At 46.6% G+C, this 25,718-nt stretch overlaps 2 protein-coding genes across 3 annotated transcripts in view; one reads left to right on the forward strand and one right to left on the reverse strand.

Annotated features, from left to right (window-relative positions):
* The window catches only part of CZH18orf32 (chromosome Z C18orf32 homolog), a 349,853-nt gene that overhangs the window by 7,349 nt on the left and 316,786 nt on the right, over window positions 1–25,718 (reverse strand). The window lies entirely within an intron of this gene.
* Window positions 14,432–23,937, forward strand: LIPG (lipase G, endothelial type). 2 transcript variants are annotated; one of them, XM_075488915.1, is made up of 9 exons: window positions 14,432–14,562; window positions 14,743–14,939; window positions 15,772–15,951; window positions 16,736–16,847; window positions 18,000–18,224; window positions 18,682–18,924; window positions 19,416–19,536; window positions 20,114–20,332; window positions 21,262–23,937. In XM_075488915.1, exons 1-9 carry the CDS (start codon window positions 14,466–14,468, stop codon window positions 21,344–21,346), a joined length of 1,479 nt encoding a protein of 492 aa, XP_075345030.1. In that variant the 5' UTR covers window positions 14,432–14,465; the 3' UTR covers window positions 21,347–23,937. The 2 variants fall into 2 exon arrangements, with proteins under 2 accessions (XP_075345030.1, XP_075345031.1); XM_075488916.1 differs by having other exon boundaries at window positions 16,736–16,811.

The following is a 25,718-nucleotide window of genomic DNA, read 5'->3' on the forward strand; positions in this document are numbered from 1 at the left end:
GGGTGCTGGAGGGACCGTCGACAAACGGGCGGCGGCGGCGGGTGGGGGCGAGGGGCCGGTCAGGGCGGCACAGCTCCGCGTGTGAGCCTGAGATGTGAAAATAAAACGTGCGTGTGCACCAGCCAACGTCCTCGTGTCTGTGTGCGGGAGTGCGGGCGCAGACGCGCACCTGTGCATGGCTCCCCACATGCCGAGGCCTACCCCCACAAAATGGCGCTGGGCCCGCCGCCCTGAGGGATTAGCTCCGTCAGATCCCTTGCTGTCCGGGGAAGAGACCTCTTTTATTCAGGAAAGCCTGTCACTGGTGCAAAGACACAATTTTATTAACCCTCGGCTCAAGCCCAGTGTTGTTTGCAGACCAGAAATCAGTTGAGACTAGACCAAGGAGCAAGCCCAAGGGCTGCAGCTAGATGGCAATTCAGGATGAGAATAGAGAGGAGCACATCGCTTAACAAAGGTATCCAAGAGATGAGACCAAAGAGATTCATGTTTATGAATTGCATCTGGTATTTATTGCACCATTATAAAATAATCAAAGACTTACTTGTTAAAAGATTTGTTTCCATTTTAGGCTGCGTTTGCAACTAGAACTGCTTGGGAAATTTGACAAAGCAGCAGATCAATAAAACTGAAACATTTCCTGAAAGTGGTACCCAGTTACAGCAAAAGGCTCCTCAAGAAAAGCTTGACAGAGTAGAAAAAAAGAGAAACATCTGCCTGAGCAGCCAGTAGTCTGGTGTCCAGGCTCCTCCCTGGCACGAGAGAGTCCAGGTTCAACTCTGCGTTTAGAAATAAGCAGAGTAGAGCAAGAACTTACTGCCCATGTAAATGCTCTGACCAGGAGGCTATTTTTGGATCTCTTGTTTAGCGCTAAAAACCCCCAAAGCTTTGAAGCTAGGATTTCACCCAGATGGGAGGAGGAAAATATTTGAACTATCACAAATATTTACATGGCTGGAAACTGTAGAGCTCTAATTGTGACTGCAACTCTCCATTCACCTGCCTTAAAAGGTGCCTTTTGCTTTCAAGGGGAAGCTTTCTGCAAAGTCTCCAAGTAACTTCTAAGCACCAATCTCAAAGCAGGGAAACCTGCTGGGATGCGGGCAAATATTATTTCTTCTTATTATATATGAGGTTCCCGTGAAAAAAAGAGTTAGGAGCCCATACTCACAAGAACACACGCTAGCTTTCGGTCACGGATACTTATTTTGAGATACTCAAGATCTCTTTTCACCAATTAGCACTCCCGTCATCGTCCATGGGATTAGAAGCCACTCAGCACCTCAGTACACGCAACCATCTCAGAATAGTGGTAATGCGAAGGAGGATCAGCACTGCCAAAGTACATGCATGACAGCCTTTCTAAGCCAAGTGTTACTAGAAAAAAATAAACAGACAAGAAAAAGTGGCCCCTCTGGGGTCTCGTGACTTCGAGGAAACGATAAATATGTAAAAAGAAATCTCAGCGATGACTTCCAACACTTTCTTAGTGTTTCAGTTCTCCTTCCTGTGGAACAAGAACAGTAATATTTACAAGAGCGCTAAGTTTCCAGGTGCAATAAATTAAAACTAGCAAAAGCTGAGGTCCTCAAGCACGTCCATAGCCTTCCCCACCGTACTGTGGGCATCTCCTCTCACAGCCCTCCCTCCTCCTTCATCATTTCTGCCCTCCCCTCCACACCTGCCTCCATGTAGGAAACCAGTGCTGGTGGAAGAAAACAGCATTTCCATGGGAAGCACCTTTACACGCAGCTTCTTCTTAGCAGCAGAGCACAGAAGCAAGAAGACATTCAGAGAAAGCTGGGAGAGAGATGTGAAACTTAAGTAGTTGACACATGGTGGGAATTATCACATGGTCATTGTGTTCATCAATCGAATCCAAAACAAACAGGGCACATTTTCTGTTACAGTTTCTGTTTCCCCGACACGTGGAACTGTTTATGATCAGCTGCTGAGGGCTTGCAGTGGTGGAAGTGTAGAGGTAGGAGCTTCTGCGGATGGTGTCAGGAAATGAGATGCATGTTTTCATATTTGTTGGGAGGTCAACAACTGCTCTCAGAGGCAGCCTAGCACATATCTGGTGCTGAAATCAGGGCTGAGGCAGCTGAGCATGTGCCCTTGTTGAGATTTACCCAGATTATTCCCCCAGTGCACCCACTGCCTTGGATATTTAGCTTGCATGAGCTGACTCAAAAAGAGCTTTTGGATCCTAAGCAGAAAATTTAGGCACGTAAGTCCAAAATCATGTTCCTGAAAACTCCTGCGTAGGAGGCAGCTGCCTCCTAATCCTACTGGAATCTCAACTCCATAGGATTTTACCTTAAACTCTTCTGGTGCCATCCCTCTTATCTCCCCTGTCCATACCACCCAGCCCTGGTGATTGTGCTGTGCATGCCCAGGAAGACCTCACTCTCTCAGCAGGCATTGAAAGCAAGGATCCAACTGTGTTCAGACCTGAACCGTTCCTCTACTTTGTGCTTTGGAAGCTCCTGCTGGTAGCATCTTCCCAGGAAGGGCTCATCACAAGGGCAGCAAAGGTTTCTACCATCTCCTGAGGTAGAAATCTGCAAAAAGTGATAGTGCCCATCTTAACCCAGTGGCGTGGTGGCCACAGCACACTCCCAGGATGTGGGAGACCCACTTTCAATTTCCTTCCCTTGAGAGGTTTCAAAGCTGCATCCTAGCCAGGAGGCCAGAGGCTATTCTGTGGCAAAGATGTTCCCACCCTTCTTGCTGCAGGTTTTCTGTTGAGCAGCCGGCAATGTGTTGGCTTCACACCTCTCCTCTGGACGTGCTCCTGGGGCTGGAAGGGGACTGCACCCATAAACCTGCCGTGGAAGAGCCCAGCAGGCAGTGGGGAGCGTACAGGCACAGGAATGTTGTATCATGTAAGTCCTTTTGTGGATTTAGCTGTGAATAAACAAGCGGCCTTATCAGTCCTACTAGAATTGCCAAGCCAAATGTCATCCTAAGTGACAATCAGTCAACACCCTTGATAGCCACCATCCCTCCTGGCCAGAGGGAGAGGTGAGCTCTGAGACTGGCCGGGGCTATGGTTTCACAGCAGGGCTGGAGCCAAAGGCATGGCTGCTCAGTGCCAAAAAGAGAGCTCACTTCCAGCCGTAGGACCCCCCCTGCTCACCTTCCAGCAGCTCTGCTGGAGTTCAACCACTGCCACAGCAGAGGTGACAGAAGCAAACCTGTGCCTGTCCTCAGCCAGCCAGTTCAGAGGCCAAGGCATTACTTTTAGCTCCTACTCTGTCGCAGCTCAAGTGCCTGACTGTCAGCTCAGGCACACATCTGCCTCTGCTGCCCTGCTTGGGGACAGTAATTTCTAACAGAGGGGCAGGTGGAGCAACAGGAGGGTCCGTGCTGAAATCCTCGTGACAGATAGATCCATTGAGGCTGATTGGCCAAGCTTAACTCTGGCTCGCTAAAACACAGCGCGTGTCCGCCGTGCTATAGGAGGGGGTTTTGACCTGTTCTTTGCACAGGAAAAGAAGCCAATTCCTCAAACTTTTTGTAGATTTCTTGGCATTTATCTCACAGACCCAGTTTTTGCAGCCCAAGGGTTATGTGGGGATATTAACTGTCATTCACAAAATTACATACAAATGGGTTGCTTGTCCTAATGGTTAAGCAGAAAATCTTGAAGACGAAGACATTTTAAATTGAAACCAGCTTGAATGCTGGAAACACTGAAGCTTTCCAGCCTTCAGACAGCTGCCTGCACCTTCTTTCCCTGAACTCCTCTCTCCTGACCAGCCTATGGACTCCTGCACTCCTCCTCCCAGATGTGTGGCTCCTCCAGAGGCACAGCTCACTCCCGTTGTTTGCCTTTTCCTCCCACGGTCAGCAAAACAGTGGCATTTGGACACATGGTAGGTGAGTTCTCCAGCTAAGCCACTCTCCACAACCATGTCCTAAAATCTACTGACTCAGGCAGCGAGTCCCAGGAGCAAGATCTGTGGGCTTGGAAAAGGAGGAAATGCATCTCCGGAAGATGGACTGACCATCATCAGCAAGACAAGACACTATAGGAGTTTTTCTCTGCATCAGTAATTCTGTCTTGGCCACTTGAAGAGCTCAATTATGTTATATATTCCTCCCTGTGATTTTTAAGAAGAGATGCTTCCATAGGGGGGCAAAAGTTCCTTACTTAAGCAGATATATATATATATATATAAATAAATATATAAATATAGATTTTTTAAAATATATGTATGTGTACGTACATAAATCATCATAAGTGTCATAAGTGTATCACCTAAAACGTGAACAACTGGAATGCCTTTGATTCCCTGTGAGTCCTCCTAAAACACAGGCAATTCTTTACAAGAGGAGGTTAGCTACAGTCTATTTATTTCTGTTGTGTATATGCTGTACCCAGTCCAGGGGTGAGGAAACAGCCAAGGGAGCTTAGTGTCATGACAGCTGAGTATCTGTCCTTACTGTCACCCACTGCTGAAGCGTGATGCAGCAGGTACAGCATCTTCCCCACGTTGCTGGTGACCAGCCAGCCAGGAGCGTGGTCAAAACAAAAAAACCCACAGCAATTGGTGAGATTGTCTTAATACTCAACATTTTTTGGCATATTGTCCTAGAGCAATGGGTTCGTCCACCCCCTGCACACACAGCTAGGAGGGAATCACCAGTAAAATACATTTCCTATGTGATTAAATAACCCTGTAGCTGAAGTTTGTGTTTATTCAGTGTATTTCTTGCCAGCAAACCATTTATGCAGGTTGTGCAGGTCTATGACTGCTCATTCATGGCTTTAATAGCCAGAAATGGACCAGCCAATTGCCTTGATGAGTAAGGCAGTAAATAGAGACATCATGTAAGTGCCTGATCATAAACACTATTTGGGATAAATTAAATCCTGGGCTTACGTTTGCTCTAACCTGTCTGGCTCATAACTGAGAAGTACTGCTTTAAATGTGTTTTCAGTTAATGAAACCAAAAATATCCCTGGAATCAGGGATATTGCCCACAGTTTGCATCCATAATTTAGGCACAAATTAAAATATGGGAAATTCAGTTTAAACACAAGAGAAAACCTTTTTTTACTGTGAGGATGGTTGAACCCTGGAACAGGTGGCCCAGAGAGGTTGTGGAGTCTCCATCCTTAGAAGTATTAAAAAAACATCTGGACAGTATCCTGGGCAACCAGCTCTGTCTGACCCTGCTTTGAGCTGCAGGGGGGTTGCTCTAGACTATCCACTGGCCCCTTCCAGCCTCAACTTTTCTTGATCTGTGAATCCCGTCAACATTTCTAAAGCTGAGTGTGCCCTGTACTATGAAACACAGCCTCAAATTCCATCCATTTGTTGCATTGCATCTCCTAATCAAAATGGATCAAAGAAGCCTCCTCCTCTCCTCTGTTATTATCTGCTCTTTTTGCAGCTGCCCTGGTCAAGAGCTCCTCTGGATCAGCTGATAAACCACAATCAAACCTGTTCTTCACTTCCAGGGGCTTCTGCACCTCCACCTCCCTGCTGGCAGACACAGCACGGAAGGGACCCAGGGCAGGAACGGTCCTTGCAGGCAGGACCGGTCTTTGTCATCCCTGCAGCCCTCTCTGTTCTGAACCAAGGCAGAGATCTGCTCAGACCCTGGGAAACGAGGTTGGATGATGCCTATTAACACAACCTGTGCAAATGCTTCAGTCAGCAGACAGGGTTCTGTTCATGGCATGGCGAGAAGCTACAGCCTTGAACATCTACTCTCTTCCAAACTTAATGTCCATAGCAACCCTACCAGCATCTTCGCTTATCATCCCAGTGCGTGGTTTCTGTATTCATTTCTTCCTATTCTTATTGTCAGAGATTTTCCCCAAGTTTGTGCTCTCTCCTGCTCTGATGATTGCAGCATCTTCCTCTCCACAAGATGCAGACTTCCCCACTTTGATCCCAAACGTTGCCTCTGAGGTCATCCCTCCCTCCTGGCTCGCTCTTTCCCTTCCTCTTCCAATCATCCAGCTACCTCCCCCTTCACTATTGCAACAACTCTGACACAAGTCCCCTCTTTCAAAGCTTTCCCTATCTGTCCACGCTTACTAATCCTCTCTAGCTGAGACACCCTCCCCCTCTCCAACCTCTCCTCTCTGCTCCGTATGGTCTTTTCCAGCGTGCACGGCCCAGTCACATGCCAGTGCTTGGGAAGGTGATATGATGGGTAGGGACCGCCAGGCAAGGCTGTGGCAAGCATCTGCTGAACGCGGGGCCCCGCTAGGTAGCACACCTCCAGCTCCCACCCCATCCCATGGCCATCGGCCACCCCGTGACTCAGTCAGGTGCTGGACCTGCAGCGTGTGGGGATGTGATGCCGACTGCACGGGCACGGGATGGGAGGCAGAGGCCGTGGAGTTGCATTGCAAATGCAAGGAAGGAGTGTTAGCACAGGGAAGTGGTTAGCGGGACGAGTCCTGCACCCATACCCCAGACTGGGCAGGTCTGCTGCCACTGCTCCCCTGTCCTGCCTGCCCAGCAGGTCTCTGCTTACACCTCCTACATTGTGCTCTGCTTAGAAAATATCACCCTTGCTCTGCAAAGCATATTACAGAATCATAGAATAGAATCATAGAATGGTTTGGGTTGGAAGGGACCTTTAAAGGTCATCTAGTCCAACCCCCCCTGCAATGAGCAGGGACATCTTCAACTAGAGCAGGTTGCTCAGAGCCCCATCCAACCTGACCTTGAATGTTTCCAGGGATGGGGCATCTACCACCTCCCTGGGCAACCTGTTCCAGTGTTTCACCACCCTCATCATAAAACATTTCTTCCTTATATCCAGTCTGAATCTACCCTCTTTTAGTTTAAAACCATTACCCCTTGTCCTATCACTACAGGCCCTACTAAAAAGTCTGTCTCCATCTTTCTTATAAGCCCCCTTTAAGTATTGAAAGGCTGCAATAAGGTCTCCCCGCAGCCTTCTCTTCTCCAGGCTGAACAACCCCAACTCTCTCAGACTGTCCTCATAGGAGAGGTGCTCCAGCCCTCTAATAATTTCTGTGGCCTCCTCTGGACCTGCTCCAACAGGTCCATGTCTTTCCTGTGCTGAGGACCCCAGAGCTGAATGCAGTACCCCAGGTGGGGTCTCACCAGAGCAGCGCAGAGGGGCAGAATCCCCTCCCTCGACCTGCTGGCCACGCTTCTTTGGATGCAGCCCAGGATATAACTGACCTGTACAGAAAAGCCCACTTGTTTTTCCTGTGCCCTGACCTTAGTCTGTCTGCCTGCCTGTCCTTGGACTGGGAGTTCCTGGGATGAATATTGGCAATGTCTGTACATCACAGGCAGGAACACGAGTACAAAGTACTAGGAAATGTCCCAAGCTTTTCTTAATTAATTACAGAGCCACTGACTCTTCCTAATAAGATCTACACACTCAACAAACACAATAAATGGGAGAAGTTAGGCAATTAGGAATAAATGGCCAGAGGGTGAAGCAGAGCCTGGTGGGGGACCAGCATCCTCAGGGACATCTCATTCTTTCCCATCTTCATATTGCACGCGCTGCAAACAGATGTGATGATAGATGTCCTTTTCATTGAGACACCGAGGAATGAGACTGGATTCAGGGATGGGATAACTGATGGGTTCTCAAAGCAAAATGTGCAAGCTGGTGAAAAATGAAATGAGTAATATTGTCGGTATAAGTAAAGCCAACATCTGAGGAGAGCAGGAGGCTCCATGTATCTCCAAGGATGGCTCAAGGCTTTCCCCTGTCTCAGGCAGATCCTAGCGCTATGCCCTGCTCAGATTTGAGAGGCAAAAGGTTCAAAGGAGAGGGTAAATGAAAAGCAGTGAGAACAAATGATACCGACCTCGATGATCTTGTGCTGCTTATTTCTGTGCCCCAAACTGTTTGTCACACTTTTTCTGAAAAACAGAAGATACTGCATAAAGTCTATGTTTGTGGTTTAAAACACCATTCCCCTTTAATGTGAATCACAGTAAAATACTGCCAAAGGATCTCTTAAACACCAGCCAAATCAACAATCAGGACCACAAAGAGAAGATGAACGTGCATGAGCTGTCTGACCCAACACAGCCCAGGAAGAATGAATTATCTGGGATTTGCAACCATAAAGCTTGGGTGCAAATTAGCAATAATGGTGAGAACTAACACTATATGTTTTTATAGGGCTTTGCTAAAGTAAGTAACAAATTAATTTGTTTTAATAAATAACTCCTTTTCTTTCCTGTAGGCACTGGGAAGTTGAGTGGCATGCTCAGAGTTTCCTTGCTTTGGTGTCCATCCAGATTTACAGGATCAGTTTTGAAAGCCTGAGTGCCACTGAGATAAATTTGAAGTGGATTTAGGAATGCTGAAAATGAAGCTCTAGATGGCTGGTTTGGGGTTTAGTCTGGGAAGTTTTCAGAGAAGGAGGAGCTATCAGCTTTCTAATTATTCTGCCAAAATGCCAACTTGCAAGATCTTTTAGCTGCTAATTACCAGAAATGAGCCCAAAGACAGAGCTGTGCCCCAGTCTGACAGACCCCTCTAAGCAGGCAGGAGAGCCACTGCTTGCTCTGCCAGGTCTTACGGTCTCCTCTTGAGCTGCAGTCTAGCTGACTGTTGAGTACCTCTCACTGATGGTGCTTCCACATCCACTCCAGACTTGGGCCAAATATTCCTGCAGATTTGAAGAAAAAGCATGTGGATAAGGATATGCACTCTAAAGGAATCCCTAAACCAAACAACCGTCCCCCAAACTCCTCTCTGGACTTTCTAGCAGCTCCAGGCTCCACTTACAGAAAAGACAGAGGAGCAATGTTAGTAATTTATTATTTTTAATCTTTTCCCTTTGCTGGATGTAGGAGAGCTAAGGCAGAAGCACTGCTGGGGGCTCACCATCCACGATCTGAAGGGTCAAGTGATCACGAACTTCTGAGACATTTATCCAATTCCTCACCAAAATAGGACCTCAGAAAGGAGCAGAAGCAAACATCCCCCTGGCCACCCACGACACCTCTGCACTGCCAATGGGCTTGGACCCAAGTCCATGTTCAAGCCCAAACATGCTCAGCATTCATACAGCTTGGATGGAAAAGTGTGGGCTTTGGGTAAAGGCATAAGAAGAGAAAAAATATACGTCATTCTTCGGCACAGACCTAAAGACATCCTTGTCTGCAGAGTGGATGGAGCAGGCCCACCACCCACCACTGGGTCTTCTGTCCGACGCAAAGTAGCCAAGCAGTCTGGATCCATCTCACATACCATGAGACCTGCTGGGAATGACAAGCCACTGAATTACACTTGTCCTCTTGGACACAGGGAATAGGTGTCAGGACACTCTGAGCTCTCGCTGGCTTTCAGCCTGTGCTCCTGCACAGCTCTGCTGTGGCTGGAGATGGGGTAAGATCACCTGAGGGTCTCTGCAGGAACAATACGCTCAATCAGAGCAACCTGGGGACTAATGCAAGGCATGGGCAGGAGTGAAAAGAGATTAAAAAAACATCACAAAAATCACTTCATGTTGCTCAGGCATGTTTGGGAAATTAGCACAACAAAGAGCGGCCAAGAAGAAGTTTGTCCTTAGTGAAGGGTGGTCCAGCAGCAGGACCGGGGACCTGCCATGGGGAGGGGGCGGCCGGCAGGGATCAAAGCCTTCTGGAAACCTCCCTGCGGATGGCGATGCCCGGAGGCAGGTACAAACTGTAACGTTCCTCCCTGTGTGACAATGTTCACAAGAATTAGCATTTCGCAGGAATGTGGGGATTTATTCTTCAAGGCCCACCATATCTGCGAGCGCTACAGCCCAAACACTGCACCAGAGCATGTGCTTGATAAGAACCCTATTAATAAATAATCCTTCATCTAAGGATTACATGCTGGGGGCTTTGTAGTAAAGTAAATTTGCAACTAACAGGACCATTAACAGTCAGACAGTTTAGTTGGCTCACTGGCTGCCATTTATTTTCCCCCCAGTCATTTTTACTACATCTAAATACCATGGGGATGTAGGACTTGAATGATGTGGCCTAAGAAATCAGCTTAGAAGAAGTAGGAGAGGGGGTTACCTCCAACAAAGAGAGCTCAATAGGGATTGAATGGGGATATCAATAGTGGGTAATGCCACTGAAGCATGTGAGCTGATTTCATAACCTGATGGAGATTAGCCTCTTCTGTAAGCAAGCAAACCTATCGAGGGATATGAAGTATTGGTCCTATAAAGCATGTTCATAGAGGGGCTGTATTTGAAAGGCTGAGGAGGGGAGGAGAGACTTTGTGGGGTAAGGAATGGCTGTGAAACAAAGACACCACAGCCTGTTTTCACCCCAGTTTGATGCTCACAGAACAAAAATATCCAGAGCAGAAACTGTGCCACATAAGTAATATCTCCCCCCTCTACAGTAAGCACTAAGTATAAAATAATTGGTGGCGTGATGGGATGATGACAAACCAAGAGGTCCTGGGCTGAGCAGGCACAGGGTGATGCAAGGATTAATCCGGGATGTTATTTCACTGCAGAGCTGCCTCTCCAGGACTGCAGACCCTTTGGGGTGCAGTCAGCTCTGCACGCCCATCCGATACGTGGGTCCTCCCAGGGCCTTTGCCCCAGCTTGGCGCACCCTGAGGTTGCTGCCATCTGAGCATCCCTTCCCTCTCTTGGTTTGTTCTCCAGCCCTGTCTCTACCCCTCCTCCCCCATCATCTCAGAAACAAATCAGGCAGAAGGAGCCAAGAGGGAAACTAATACCAATCCCATTAAATTCTACTGCCTAGGTTGTGTTTTATAATTGAAAAGAAAAACTGTTTTATAACTTAAAAAAAAAAAAACAAACAATTCCTCTCTCTCCCCTCCTCCTCCTTCTCTCCTGCAAATCCTACTCCCTCTTTCATGGAGAAAAGGAATGAAAATAGAGAAAAAACAGGCAGGAAGAATGGAGGGTGTGTAAAACACTCTCAGGTTTCTAAATGTGGAATTTAAAATTTGCAGAATAGCGATAATCACTCCCTGACACTGAATATCTGACCTAAAGCAATGAAATAAATCTTTGGCTTGTGCAAATGAGCAATCCTTAATAGGAGCATCTTTGACTCTTGTTGTGTTGTTGCTTTCAGTAACAAGCACCCCACGAACCCAAGAGCCACAATTTTTCCCCATCAGGAGGGCTCACTCAAGCCAAGAGCTCCACTTATGCCTTCCTAGTGATGTGAATGCGACAGGATGCAATCTTAGCTGCGAGAGTACTGCGCAAATCCCTCCTGCAGCCACTCACCGAGGTGGTGGTACCCTGTCCTGGGCAGCAAAACACTCTCTCTGCTATCTCCACAGCAGGTCATCCCTGGGAGAATGTGGGATGCAATGTCAGCAGCACTGTTCATGCACAAGGCTGCTGTCTATTTTCCTTGTGATCTCCAGAGCTGCTCACACCAGAATTACTCTACCTCTGCAGGTCTTTAAAGAGGTCGTGCGATGCTGAAGGATTTTTCCTTTTCCCTTAATGCTCAGCTCTTCAATGGTGCGGTTCATTCATACTTCTTGCTGAGATTTCTGCAAGGAAAGGAGGTGTCAGTGTGCTAATTTTAAAGACAGGGAAATGGAAGCATTAAAGATAATTATTTTGCAAAAGGCTCCTGACTTCAGTTTCCTTGCGCAGGACGGTGACAGCCTGTTTCTATCAGAGATGCCGAGCTCCTGTAGAAGACACTGACCATAACCCAGGTCTGAGATGTTCTGCTCATATAGAAACTGCATTGAAAGGGTCTCATTGCTGGATGCATGGACATGGAAACCTCTCAAATTAAACGCTGCTGATTAAAAACCTGTCTAATCCTTCCCCGAGATCGCCAGCAGACTCCAGATCTTTAAATATTTTAGCATATTAATTTACATATCATACTGATTTTAGCTTTTTGCTACTAAGAAAGAAGCTTAACTCCTCACATGTATCTTCTACCTCCACATCTCATGGCTCTGCTCTGACTCACCACGTTTGGTGCTGAAGAAGAAACCAGCCTCAGCCTCAGCCACCCAGCACCCACCTGCAAAGAGCTTGTGACTACAGCCGAGTGGGACATTCTTCTATTTTCTATAAAAATACTCATGATTTCAAAAACATTCCTGTTCTGCTTTTGGACGGAGCTGAGATCTTTAGGAAATCACAGTGGGGATGGAGAGAATAAGACAGCCAGAAAGACGCGTCCAAGAACAGCCACTATCTCCCCAGGCATTGCCCTGCTCACACCAGCTGCTGGGGCAAAGCCTCCAACACCCTAAAAGTGCTGTATATATTAAGCTTCCAGCTCTTTTAAGGTGGATTATTTACCCTCCTTTATAATTTATTACTTATTACAATATCCAGAAATTCCATCTGGGAGCCATGAAATCTTTCCCAGTGAAAAACTAATCAAAACTAGGAATTTCTCCTTAAAATTATTGGGCTTAACGAACTGTTATTTTCCAAGCAGCTCTGGGTGGGAGCCTTCTTCCCCCCAGGCCATTAGGGTTACAGAGAGGTCAGCGCAGAGCCGCACTCTCTGCACTGATACGATGCCCATCACAACAGTTCCTGAGCATCTCCCCGGACGATAGTCACCTTTTGGCTGAAGCAGCCAGGAATTATTTTGATGCACTTCTTCCTTGCTGTTGCTAAGCTATTCTCACTGCTACTGTCATTCTTGGAAGCCAGAGGTGAAGAGCAGGACCCCCCTCCAGAGCCTGACATTGCACTAACAAAAGGAGGACATGTCCCCACCCGTCACAGCTTTATAATGGCAAGAAGCAACAGCTGAATGCAAAGGCACAGGAGGAAGAATGAGAAGATGTTGCAGTGGCTGACGGTCTAGCAGGGTTTTGTTGGCACCAGGAATTTTTTAAAATGATGAAGCGTTTGTTGATGAGGCTTAGCCGATTCATTTCCTGCAGAAGTAAGTCTGGTCATGGGCTAGCAGCTGAGAAACCTCTGTCCTCTCTTTTTTAGGCCACTGCTGTCAGGATGCTGCTCCTTGAGAGGGACCACACGGCTGCAGGAGAGGCTGCGTCCCCAGGACACTCCGCTCGAACCCACGCTCCCCGGGGAGAAGCAGTTAGTGTCATCTCCAGCTTCCTGAAACAGAAGGTGCTCAAATAGCTCCCAGAACAGGTATTCATTCTGCAGGGTCAGAAATGAAGAGGTTCTGGGAACGATCCCCAAGAGAAGAGCAGCAGTCCCTAGGCACAACCTGCTGCATGTACGAGAGCTATGAGAAAACCTTTTAGAATAGAATAGAATAGAATAGAATAGAATAGAATAGAATAGAATATTTCAGTTGAAAGGGACCTACAATGATCATCTAGCCCAACTGCCAACCCACGTGGAGTCAGGAGGCGGCTGGGTTGAGCAAGGCTCGTAGGGGCGCGGGGTACAAACTCAGCGCTCCAGGAAAGCACTGCTGGAAAGTCAGATTAATTCTCTCCATCAATATCTACTAGTGAGGGCTAAAGCAATGCCTGTACCTGATTTCCCATTATTTCCCTTGCTGTTGACTGGTTTTAGGCCTCCATCTTTTCCTCCTCATCTCTGCCCATCATTTGCCTGCACCTTTTTCCTGCCTTCTCCTCTGCTGTTTTTATACACTACAGACCCTGGTGCCTCCTCCTTGCTTTCTGCTGCAAGTTTGGAGGGAAAGGGAAGGAGCCACAGGGCTGAGGAAGGGGAAGAAAAAGAGACCAGGAAAGCCACATGTCCCAGAGCATCACCTCTTCTCCTTACACCACATGTGGTGAGACAGCAGCAGAATAAAATGAAATATCTTCTTATGGATCAGTAACTGGTAAAAATATAGGAAATAAAAAAGTAGGAATAAATGGTTAGTTTTTCACAACAGAGGGTTCAAAACTATTTACAGTATCACTAACGTGGCTGCAGAAGCTGATGGGCTGCGAGCTGGGTGATGCCCTTCAGGAAGTATCTTGTGCCCATTAGGTCCAGAGCATCCCGAGTGGCAAAGAGCTGGGGGTTCCCGCGGGTTGAGCTGAAAACCGCAGACCCACGCTGGCAGCTGGGTCGGTGGGTGCAGCAGGGGAGCGCTGCCAGCTCACCCAGCCTTTTGCCGTGCCGTGTCCCGCTGCCGCTTTGCCCACCCGGGGAACGCGCCTCCGCGGGGCCGCCCGTCCCCGCTGCCCCTCGGGGCCATAGCGCTGGGTACGCCCCCGCTGGGGACCCACACCACGGCGGGCTCACCCACCCAAACACCCCCACGTGGCCCAGCTCGGCCCCCGCCGCCGCCGCCGCCCCCCGCGGGGTTCCCCGCGGGGTTCCCCACGCGGAGCGCTCCCGCGCCCCGCCCCTGCCGGCGCGTGGCCCTTCCATTCAAACTCTCCGCGATATCAGGGAGGGCGTGACCAATGGGAGCAGCGCTGCGGGCCGGCACCGCCAGGGCCGGCCCCATCGGGCCACGAGCACCGCCCCGCGCGGCCCCTTAAAGCGCCCCGCCGCCCCACACAGCTCCAGCACGCCATCCGTCCGAACGATGAGGAAGCTCATCCTCCTGCTGTGCACCGGCGTGACCTGTTGCATCGCGGCGGGAGGCGCTCCGCGGGTCGCGGAGGCTGCGCTACTGGAAGGAGGTGGGTGTGCGTGGTCCCACGCGGGACGGGGTCGGGGAGAGCCGCGGCGGGGCAGCGCCTGGCCGCTCTGCTCCTCCCTGCGGGGTGCACGGAGCAGGTTCGCCTCTCCCAGGTGAGGCTCAAGCTCAGCAGCGGGTTCAGAGGTGCTTTGCTGACCCTTTCTCCTCCACTGGTTTGCAGATGCCACCATCGCCGAGCTGTTGGAGGACAAGCAGGAGTGTGTGCTGGCACCGAAGCCACAGGTGAAGTTCAATCTCCGGTCCTCACTGGATGCTGAAAAGGATGGTTGCATGCTCACCATCGGCCAGTACAAGTGTCTGGAGGACTGCAAGTTCAACGTAACAGCTAAGACTTTCTTCATCATTCATGGCTGGACAGTAAGTATGGAGGATCCTGCATGGCTCTAGGTGATGCTTAGTGTTCAGTCTATCCACTTAGAGAGAGCAAACTGCCCTGTAAATGGTCTGTGTGACAGCCTCCAGAATATGCAGGATTTGGGACAACTTTTCATGTTTTGAGTGCTATAGCCTCTTAGTAGCTGCACCTGAGGTCTCTGGAGCAAAGTGATGTGGGTTGTACTTAAGAACACTGTGAAATCACCCAACTCATTCACAACTGCCCAAGATTGCTTCATGTCTGTATAATGTGAACATGGTAAAGGGAACTTGAGATTTTCCCTAAAATGCAACTAACTGACCACTATGAAGGTGGCACTTGGCTTGACACATGTATAGACTTTCTGTAATTAGCTATGTGTCCACAGCCTTGACTTCTGCTATGTAGTCTCCTTGATAAAGAAAGAGGGCAGACAGACTTTATCAAGCTTTCTTCTTCTGCATTTGATGTAGCTGAGTGTGCATGGCACTAGGGGACTTATCAACTCTACCAGGGCTCATGCAAACGGTGGTGCCAGGACTGGAAAATAATTTTGCAATCCATCAGAATTTCTGAAACCCTTGAAAAAGAGCAATAAGGTGGCATGTAACAAATGCCTCTCCCTCCTGCCTTAAAAGGCAAGGTGGCTAATTACATCCAGAGTCTCTCAAAACCTGTTTTTCTTACACTGTTAGTGCAATATGGAGATGTAGTGGGGGTTGCAGAGGAGCTTACAGCTGGAGCAGAATATGTAAATAGTATACAAATAACTTAACTGTGAATGTGTAATCTTGGTCCTGTGAGCTGGAAACTAACACCTGAATCTCTCTCTAGATGAGTGGCATGTTTGAAACCTGGCTGGGCAGCTTGGTATCTGCTCTTCAGGAGAGGGAGAAGGATGCCAACGTGGTTGTGGTGGATTGGCTTTTGCTTGCCCACCAGCATTATACCGATGCTGTGAACAACATGCAGATTGTTGGAAAAAGCATAGCGAGGCTGCTTGACTGGTTACAGGTAACACAAGTTAAGAACGGTCTCTGTTGTAATGCTCTGTGAGGGACTGTTGCACAAGGGAACAGAGTAGACACCAGCTCCAACACTCATGAGTGGGGAAGGCTCTGATGTAATCCAAACCCCAAGGCTTGGTGGTGTGATGGCTCATAGCTAAGGTGCTGCGTTCAGCCCTTGCACAAGCAAGTGCTACTGTGCTTTCCTGGGAGATGCTGCTTTGCAGCGTGCTCGGATCAGTGAGACTGAAGTGGACTTGGATGAGGTGCTTAGGGACATGGTACAGTGGTCGTCTTGGTAGTGTTAGGTTTACGGTTGGACTCTATGATCTTAAAGGTCTTTTCCAACCTATACAATTCTGTGACTTCAAATTTAGGAGTCCTGTCTGAGCAACGTAAACTCAGGAGTTGGGCATTCAAAGTCAGCGTTGGCTTGGCAAGAGGGTAGAAAAGGAGAAGGAAAAGGCCCATGGTGTTATGCTTGGCACTTGAGTCTATGGCCAGTACTGAGGTCTGCTGGCAGCTCCCTGGGGGAAGGCTGCTCCAGATGCTGCTTAAACAAAGAATATCATAATTGGTGTTAGAAGCTGGATACTGTGGTGTGGCCCCAACCACAAGTGCTATCCAAACCATTCAACTTTTACTTGTCTTGACAAAATAAAGAATGAAGCCTGCTTGTCTGCCCCCTCCTTCCAATCTATTCTTAGAATTAGACTTTAGTCCTACAGATCAGAGTAGTGCCAGATGCCCTGAAAGACAGGCAAATTATCACTTCTTTTTTTTCCTTGCAGGAGAACCCACTCTTCCAGCTCAAGAATGTCCACCTGATCGGGTACAGCCTGGGTGCCCATGTTGCTGGCTTTGCTGGTAACCACATCCATGGGACAATAGGCAGAATTACAGGCAAATGGCTTTTTAAGCAGTTTCTTACCTTTCCTTAGTGGCAGCAAGTTTCCCCAAAGAGGCTTGTTTCCTGTGTTGCTGCAATGTTGTTTTGGGCTCGCTTAGTCAGAAATGACAAGTTTCCTACCTGTGGCAGCAGTGGGGAGTATAGGTCTCTTGACATGAGAAAGTATCTTAATTTTGAACCCCAAATGTAGGGGGAGTTTTAACCTTTTGGAGGACAACCTGATCTTGAGTAATATTTGAAGTTAAATGTGGGTTCAAAACAAGTCCAGCTCAAGCTCTCCCTTACTATCCAAATCCTAAGCCTCTGAGTGATACTGTTTTTGTAATTATAGCTCAAACTAATAGAAGTGAGAGCTATTGGGTGCAGTTTGTCCCATGGGCTGTTTGGTCCCCAAAAAACCCCAACCCCTCATTCTGAAAATATCTTGAAGAGAGTGCTTCTGACTCCAGAGGAAAGCTGATTTCAACATGTGAGAACTTAGGGCATGGTACAAGGGGTTGCATTAAGCATTTAAATGTGACACTGGCAGTGAGAATTCCTCAGAGCCTAGCAATAAATATCTGTATTTAGTTAAGCAGGAAAATCACCTAACAATCAAGTTGGAGAATGGCTTATGAGCACAGACAGCTTCAGGTTGGGGGTGAGGCTCAGAGGTTAACAGAAAGTCTCAAACCCATAATGGGATCTCAGATGCAGGGATTACCTGGCTGCTGCTTAAACTTGTATTAGTCCCTCTGTATGTCCAGTCTGAAAATAGACTAAATGTAGCCAAGGCAGCTTTGGCTACCAACAGTCTCCATGGGGTGCTAGACCTCTTCTGGTGTTCAGTCACCTACTACCTCTTGAAATATCTCTTCACTGTGACCTAGCAAAGACTCATTGCTTCCAACAGGCAATCTGAAGCCATCACTGTAACTGGTGTTACTACTGGGTTGTATTGCACCAAAAGTGGTATGGGACATCTTCATTTGTTCCCTCAGTAGGCCCATGGTAGAGAGATCTTGGGGGACAGTATCTGCAATGAGGCAGGGACTGTCTGTGTAGCACCTGGTTAGGAGGGCTGCTAGCAGCAGGTTCCTGGCTATATTCTGTATGAAATAACCCAATTTCTTACCTGGCATCTTGTGTACTGTCTCTAATATCAGGCTTGGATCCGGCTGGCCCTATGTTTGAAGGAGTGGACCCTAGCAAGCGCCTCTCTCCTGATGATGCTAACTTTGTGGATGTCCTTCACACCTATACAAGGGAAACGCTAGGTGTTAGCATTGGGATCCAGATGCCTGTAGGCCATGTTGACATCTACCCCAATGGGGGAGACTTCCAGCCTGGCTGTGGATTAAGTGATGTCTTGGGAGCAATTGCCTATGGGAGTAGGTTCTCATTACTTATTTTGCCTCTGGTCAGTGTAGACTCCTCACAAATAGACTTGGGTTGATGCTGGGGGATGATCTGATTTATAAGACCAGAGAACTATTTTTTTTTTTTCCTTCTAAACTGCCTGTACTACTTGAGATAGTTGCTAGAAACTAGACCTGCTTTTAATTCTGAAGTTGCACGTTCTCACTCTAACACCTGATCATAAACTATGGTTGTCTTATGCTAGGTCTAGAATCCTCTTTAAATCTCTTTTCATGGTAGACACTAAGTGACAAGTCCTCTTCAAGTGTCTTGCACTAATCTCTTGAATTGCTAGTGTTTGAAAAGTGTTCAAGTTTGGCCATGTTCAGCTCATGTTGGGCTACAAAAAGGTATAGCTCACTATCTTATCAGCTGCTGGAGTGACAAATACTTAAACAAAATGTATCCCTTGCAACTCTGCTTCTCTAGCAATTGGTGAAGTTGTTAAATGTGAACATGAGCGGTCTGTGCACCTCTTCGTGGACTCCCTCGTGAACCAAGACAAACAAAGCTTTGCATTTCAATGTACCGATTCCAGTCGCTTCAAGAAGGGCATCTGCCTGAGCTGCCGGAAGAACCGCTGCAATGGCATTGGCTACAATGCCAGGAAAACACGGAACAAAAGAAACAGCAAGATGTACTTAAAAACAAGAGCTGACATGCCATTCAAAGGTATGCTTTCCCTCTTAAAAAGAGCATAATCTCATCTCTAGGAGTGGACTCCCAAAGTCAATGTTGGGAAAGATGTAGAGGTAGAAGAGTAGCATCACCTCAAAGCAGCACAGCACCAGGCATTAGTCTTTTGCTGTTACCTGGCTGCATTGCTGTTCTGTGGCATTACTGTGCTCCTTCCATGTAAAATCAACAGGGCTTTGGCCATAAGGACACTCTGCCTTTTGAGCAGGACTACAGTTTACATGTCATACTTGCAAGACCACCCCAACCTTAGAGCAGCGTAAGGTTTGGGGAACCCTCCCCAGAGTGGACCTGCTGTTGTTGTGTAAATGTCAACTTTGTAATCAGTAAGGGCAGGAAAAAATGATCAATGATGTCTCAAATACAGGGTCTAGCCTTTTCCAGCCAACATTGCTCAGCATCACTCTGAAATAATGTTGTCTCTCAACAAAGTTGGTTTCATCTATACTCTCCTTGTTTCTCTCCAGTCTACCATTATCAGATGAAAATGCATGTCTTCAGCTACAATAGCTTGGGAGAGGCTGACCCCACTTTCTCTGTCACCCTTCATGGCACCAATGGAGACTCTGAACCCCTCTCTTTAGAAATGTAAGTAAGCTGGCCTGTTGTGCTTGCTCTAGGTAAGAAGGCCACTGGGACTAGACAAGGTGGCATTACTCTCTTTCCTCTGGTAACACTAGCATTGCATCTGAGCCTAGCAGCCTCACTTCATCACCATTCAAAAAAATTTTCATCCAGTAACTTAAATTATAATTTACTGCTGAGAAAGCAATTTGATGTGCCCAGTCCTCTATATATTAGCCTTCATGGCTCATTGTTGAAGTACTTTGGTTTGCTTTTCCCCTCTACCATTTGGATATAGTCTGAAAGCACCCATATCTCTGGAGGCATTGTTGACCTCCTTTGGCCTCTCCCAGAAGAAACACAAGGTATGAAATTCACCTTTAAGCTATGGAAGGATGGCTGAGCTGAATACATGATGCATTGTATTGAACCAGCTATCCAAGCTCACTTTCTTTAGTGTAATCAGTAATTAACTGATGACAGTTAAATGTGGAGCACTTGATAAGCTGCAAAGGGCTCTGCTTAACTTCTTGCATGGAATGAATGAGCATCTGGCATGCTTCCATAAGGAAGAAATGTTGAGTCTCTGCTTGTCTTTCAGGCTTGATCAAATTGGTCTAAATGCTACTAACACTTTCCTGGTCTATACTGAAGAGGACATGGGTGAACTTTTAAAAATAAAGCTCACCTGGGAGGGAACATCTCAGTCATGGTATGATCTGTGGAAAGAGCTGAAGAGCTACTGGTATTGGCCTGCAAAGTCTTCCCAGGAACTGCATATCAGACGTATACGTGTAAAATCTGGGGAAACACAACAGAGGTAATAATTGTGTTAGACTGCATGTGAGCTGACTCAAAACTTCAATCAAAAGGAGAAATATTCAGAATGTAGCAAGAAAAGTTGGGGGTTTGAACTTAGCTGGTACCTTGAACTGTCTTTCCTCTTTCGTGTTACCAGTTAATGCTCCCTCATAGTGTAGGAGAGTGGGTTACTTGCCAGCAGGAGGTTGCAAACTAGGCTTTAAGCAAAACTAGTCACTGCAGATCAGATCCGAGATGTTCTTTTGCTTTATTTAGATATTGTGACACTGTCTTGCCTGCCCTTGGACTAAATTAGCCTACTTCAAGATGGTTTAGATCATACCTGAAGGGTTAAAGTACTGACAACACCAAAAATACTGAAAAATAGATGGGCATGGCTATTATTTACATGCATAATATGCTGATTTGGCACAACAAGCTAGACCTAAAACCGCAACTGGTAACATGGTGACACCAACTCCTTAAGCACTGTATTACTCCTTCTGAGATCTCTGTAATTGGAAAGCTACCTGAGCAACCAACAAGGAGTAAAGCTACCAAGCATGTTGCACTGCAATCCCAAATCTTATGTTAATGTTGTTCTGAAGGTAACTCAGATCTGCCAAAGAACAGCAGTTGATATTGACAATCTTCCCACATTTCTCTGAGCTTTAAATAAGCATCTCCTATCATCTGTAAGGTATTCTACATCTTAGTTTCTACAATCTATGAAACATGGGGGTAGTAGAAGCAAAGATCCCCAAATAAAATGTTAAAGTAGGAAATAAAACAGCCATTCAACAGGCTAATGGTGTATCAAGATGCTCCACAGGAAGGATGTCAAATCAAATAACTTGTCTTAGAGTTAGCTGCAATCCATATTGCATGTTGTTTGTTAATCATGGAGACAACAGGTACCTTCTCTTGACTTCTGATTATTCCTCCTAGATTTGCTTTCTGTGTGGAGGATTCCCAGCTGACCAGTATATCTCCTGGTAAAGAGCTCTGGTTTGTGAAGTGCACAGAGGAATAGCAAAAAAGGTAGGGAAAACCAGCTAAGAGAAATCCTGCTTGATGTATGTGGCCATGCTGGCATGAGTGGAGCTAGTTGTGGTGTGGGTTTTTTTTTGACTCCTGGAACTTCTTTTTCTTTCAAAAAGTTTAAGTTCTAGCCCAAGATTCCCAGCTATTAGACTTAACTTTCATGTATGCCTTGACTATCACTAACTAGGTGATATTATCTTAACTTCTGATCTTGGTTTGTTGTCTTGTACCTTTACATGCTTACTACCAGAGTGGTATAACTATAACATGATCCCTGGCCTAAAGAACCTGTCTGCTTGCTATTATGGTAGATGCTAAAAATGAGGTGCTACCAATACCTAAGATCTTTGCAATAGGGGAGAGCTAATTAGAGGCATCTATTAACTGCCCTGTAAAACAGAGGAAAGCTGGGAGCGTAGGGGATTGCCTCCAAAGATTGTTTCAGCCTGATAGAAGATCTTAAGCCACCAAGAAATCTCTTGATCAAGTTTGGGCTCAACTACATGAGCAAGACACAGCTGAGGACTTGCCATGCTTTTACAGTACTGACTCCTACTGCTTCATCTCTGGCTATGCTTATCTCTTCTGGTTCAGGAGCATGCAAACTCAGCTGTTGCCAGAGCATCTCAGCCCTGCTTAACCTCTGGGGGACTTTCCAGACACCTAGGATCAGTCCTCAGAGCATGACTTCCAGTAAGTCTGGTCCCAGCAGTGACAGCTTGATTGCTTCAGACTGCCTCTAGTCATGTTTTGAATGAATCCCTGTTCATTTGACTAAATGATCATCTCCTTCAGATGAAGCCCAGCCTTTTGGCCTCTCTTAAGTTTCAATTTGTAAACTTAGAGCTTTGTTGCTCCTAATCTGGAGACAAAGTGCTTGCTAGGGCTAGCAAAGCCCTGTGGAAGTCATGCTTTGTACAACCCTCTTGGGTGGCAGAGCTCAGCTCAGGAAATGCAAGCTGGTACCGTTCCAGGTTTGGCAGAAACTAGCAAGCTGTGCTACATACAGCAGCAAACAATTCTGTGAATTAAACCCCTGTGCAAAAACTTGTTGCTCTGCCACAAGTCTTGAAAGATCAAGTAAATATTCCTGCAGGTACAATAAAAGGCTGTTTTGATATGCTACTCTGTAACCCCCATAAAACAGAATTGCTGGCATATGTGCCCTTCCTGCTTTATGTGTGGAGTATAGCTTTTGCATGAGGCAGAGGAGCAGATCTGAGCTCCAAAGCACTATAGTTTCTAGGAAATGATCCTTCCTCCCAGAGATCATGAGCAATTAACTTGTTATTCAGCTCTCCATTCCTGCCAAGTCACTGGAAGATTATAGTTCCCTACTTGGAGATTGAGTCTGCAAACATCTGTCTACCCTGAATGGATCTGAACAGGCAGAGTCTAGCATCAAGACCTGTAATTTCTGTTTGCAGCCTACTTGCATGCATAATGCCTGCTTCAGGCTCTCTTCAGGCTACTGGGCAAAGTGCTGCTTTGACAGAATAAACACCAACCTGTACTGTCTAAACCTGTTCTTAGTGTCCTAGAGTTCCTTAGGAATTATTTATTACTCCTCTTAACTTCTACATTTAACTAGATATATTTTCCTCTGCTTTTCCCACGTCTGTCTCAAACTTGCTCTGAAGACTTCTCTAAAGACTCACAACTGAGCAACCTAGATGCATGAAGACCACACAGGTGGAAAAACGCTCTGGCAAAAATCTGGCTTGGCAGCACTTAAAGCAACTAGCTCTTCAGGACAAAACATCTTGGATCAGATGCAAGAAACTGAGGAGCAATTGATGGCCTGTGGTCCTAGACCTAGAATAACTTCATTCTCCCTTCCCCAGGGAGCCTGGTTTGCACATTTAACCTTACCTTGACCTGTTACATGCTGCATTTCCTGCCTGCTCCCATTAACCAGGACTATGGATGAGATCTTCACAGATCTAGACCTCAGCAATGATCTTCTGGTCTGCCTGCCAGTGGAGTTGAGAAGATAACCATGCTAACTGCCCATCAGACTGTTGGTGACAGAGCTGCCAAGAACAAATTAGCATCTAGTGTAGGAGTTACTGTGGGCCCAAGAGCACTATGGGCTGTGGGAAGACAAGACCAGCACAGGTCAAGTGTGGGGGGTTGTTTGGGGGAGGGGTGGGAATATGCACAATGCTACTTAACTTCAAGTTGTCCTTTGCTTGCCTTAAAAATAATCTGTTCTGTGTCTGGCTAATACTGAAATCTCTATATATAACCTTAGAAGAAGGTAGTACTCTGTCCTCCCTGTACCTAGGGCAGAACATGGTGCAGATGGCAGGTGATGGTGTTGGCAGCTGCTCCTTGCTCCCCAATCAGTGTCAGCAGTGAGACTGTCCAGTCCCATGTGTTGATCTCTTTGTAAGAGGCAAATAGCAGCTGCCCATCTACTGACTATAGGGGAAGAAGAAGGTAATGAACTGTACTGCTTCAGGAGAGCTTTGCACCACTCCTTTTAACTACTGAGAATGCATTCACCTCTGTTCAGATGCTGTTGTAATACCAGTGCATAATTAAGACCTTATTTTTGTGCAAAGTATTTAACTAAGCCTAACAGATGATATCCTACCCTCATTGCCACAACATCCCAGTTGGATTCCCTGGTGCTAGGTGAACTTGGCTTTGCTCTGAGTTTGACAGATTCCCTACAGCTGTCCTATTTGCTACAGCAGAGTGGACCTTGTCAGAGGTGAACTAGATTTTTTCCTTTTTGGAAGGAGACTTGGTGTAACAACTCTTTGCCTTTCTGCATGCCAAAAGTTTATCTCAAAAAATAGTGTTGCTAGATGGTGCACTGAGCTCAGAAGGACTTGCTAAGTCTTCAGAAGTCTGTGATTCTGAGTTCTTGTAGAGCTTCAATCCAACCAAAGCAAGCACAATTGGAGATTTTTTTTTTTTTCTCCCCATGGTCTTATGTAAAGGCTTCAATAACTGTGACTTGTCAGTGTGCCATACTTAGAGTGGTTTCAAAGCCCTATTTGTATATTGTGGTTTTTGTATGACTTAAAACATAACTTATTTCTCATATTGTACATATGTAAAGTTTTAAACGCTTCTGTTTTGAGTAACAGTTTTTATAAGCCTTAAGACAAAAAATAAAGGGCTTTAAAAAAAAAAAAATCAGTGAGGTTTTGTTATTGATCTACCACAAGCTTTGACATGCCTTGCCAGAACAACAGCCTATGGCCATTTTGTCCCTCTCCTGCAGGTCACTGAGACCAGCAGAAAGAGGACATGAAGGCAGAGCAGCAGCCAGGTAGGTGCCCTTATCCAGTACCCTCCTTCCAAGTCCTCTCCAGGCTCTATTGCCAAGGTAGGCTTGTTCCCTCCACCCATGCAGTACCAAGTATCTTCAGGAATAGACCAAAGTCACTCTATATTTACTTGTGTTGCAGCTCCTGAGATGCCCATTGTACAACATTACAGGTTTACTTCTAGCTTTAGCCTAGCAGTGAGACCATTTCAACAGTGCCCAAGGCATTTTTTTTTTTTTTTTTGGCAGAGTAAATATTACAAAGTAAAAATCCCTGTCTGGGCAGCAGTAACAGGGTTTTCTGTCCGCCCCTTCCCTACATTGGCTATAAGACATACTCAAGCAGGGGAGACCACCAAAAACATTAACCTTTCCTTCCCACCCTGTTTTCTTTCAGCCATAGCAATACCACTACTGCTTTTGGCTGGAGGAAAGCAAGATTGTGTTACTTGCTCTCTATGGCTATTGCAGTGAACACAAGACCGTTGCTGCTGTGCCAGGCTAACCAGGACAAGTTAGGACAAACTCCCTCTTCTCTGACTTCCTCCATTAATGCTTTTTTCCTCCATTGACTGTCACTTTTTTTTTTTCTCTGAAATGCTTTACCTTTTTGCTTGACTTAAAAGTATTCACTAATGGGCTAACTATTGAAGAAAACTTACCCAAATCTGATCACTAACTGAGGTTTTTCCCAGCAGCCACACCATCAAATTCAAGGAAACCTCTCTGTGCTTTGCCTATTCCTGACACAAATTGGTAGCACAAATCCAGCAGCAACAGAAGGACTTTGCAAACAAAGTAAACACCTCTAGGCTGTGGAAGATTTACATGAAATTACTTAATTAACCTTTTCCTATGAAAAGCCCACCAATGGCTGGACTGCAAGGAAAACTACCATTGTAGATTCAGCAGAGCTATGGGGAAGCTGTTTAATGGTTGTAGGGCCCCCAATTATTCTGCACCCCAGAGCTGGAGTTTTTTTCTGATGTGTTCCTGTGGGGCTACCTTCCACCCTCTGCAAAGGTGGGGGGACACTGATACCAGAAGTCATTTACATGCATGGCTGCTTATTTTGGTT

This window comes from Mycteria americana (genome assembly GCF_035582795.1).
Source record: "Mycteria americana isolate JAX WOST 10 ecotype Jacksonville Zoo and Gardens chromosome Z unlocalized genomic scaffold, USCA_MyAme_1.0 Scaffold_18, whole genome shotgun sequence".
Taxonomy (NCBI): domain Eukaryota; kingdom Metazoa; phylum Chordata; class Aves; order Ciconiiformes; family Ciconiidae; genus Mycteria; species Mycteria americana.

What these genes read in the sequence shown, in the direction of transcription:
- LIPG (XM_075488915.1), top strand. Translation starts at nt 14,466, where the DNA reads ATGAGGAAGCTCATCCTCCTGCTGTGCACCGGCGTGACCTGTTGCATC. An exon ending in TCATCATTCATGGCTGGACA is followed by an intron (nt 14,940 to 15,771) that starts GTAAGTATGGAG and finishes ATCTCTCTCTAG; the next exon opens with ATGAGTGGCATGTTTGAAAC. An exon ending in GGGAGCAATTGCCTATGGGA is followed by an intron (nt 18,225 to 18,681) that starts GTAGGTTCTCAT and finishes CTGCTTCTCTAG; the next exon opens with CAATTGGTGAAGTTGTTAAA.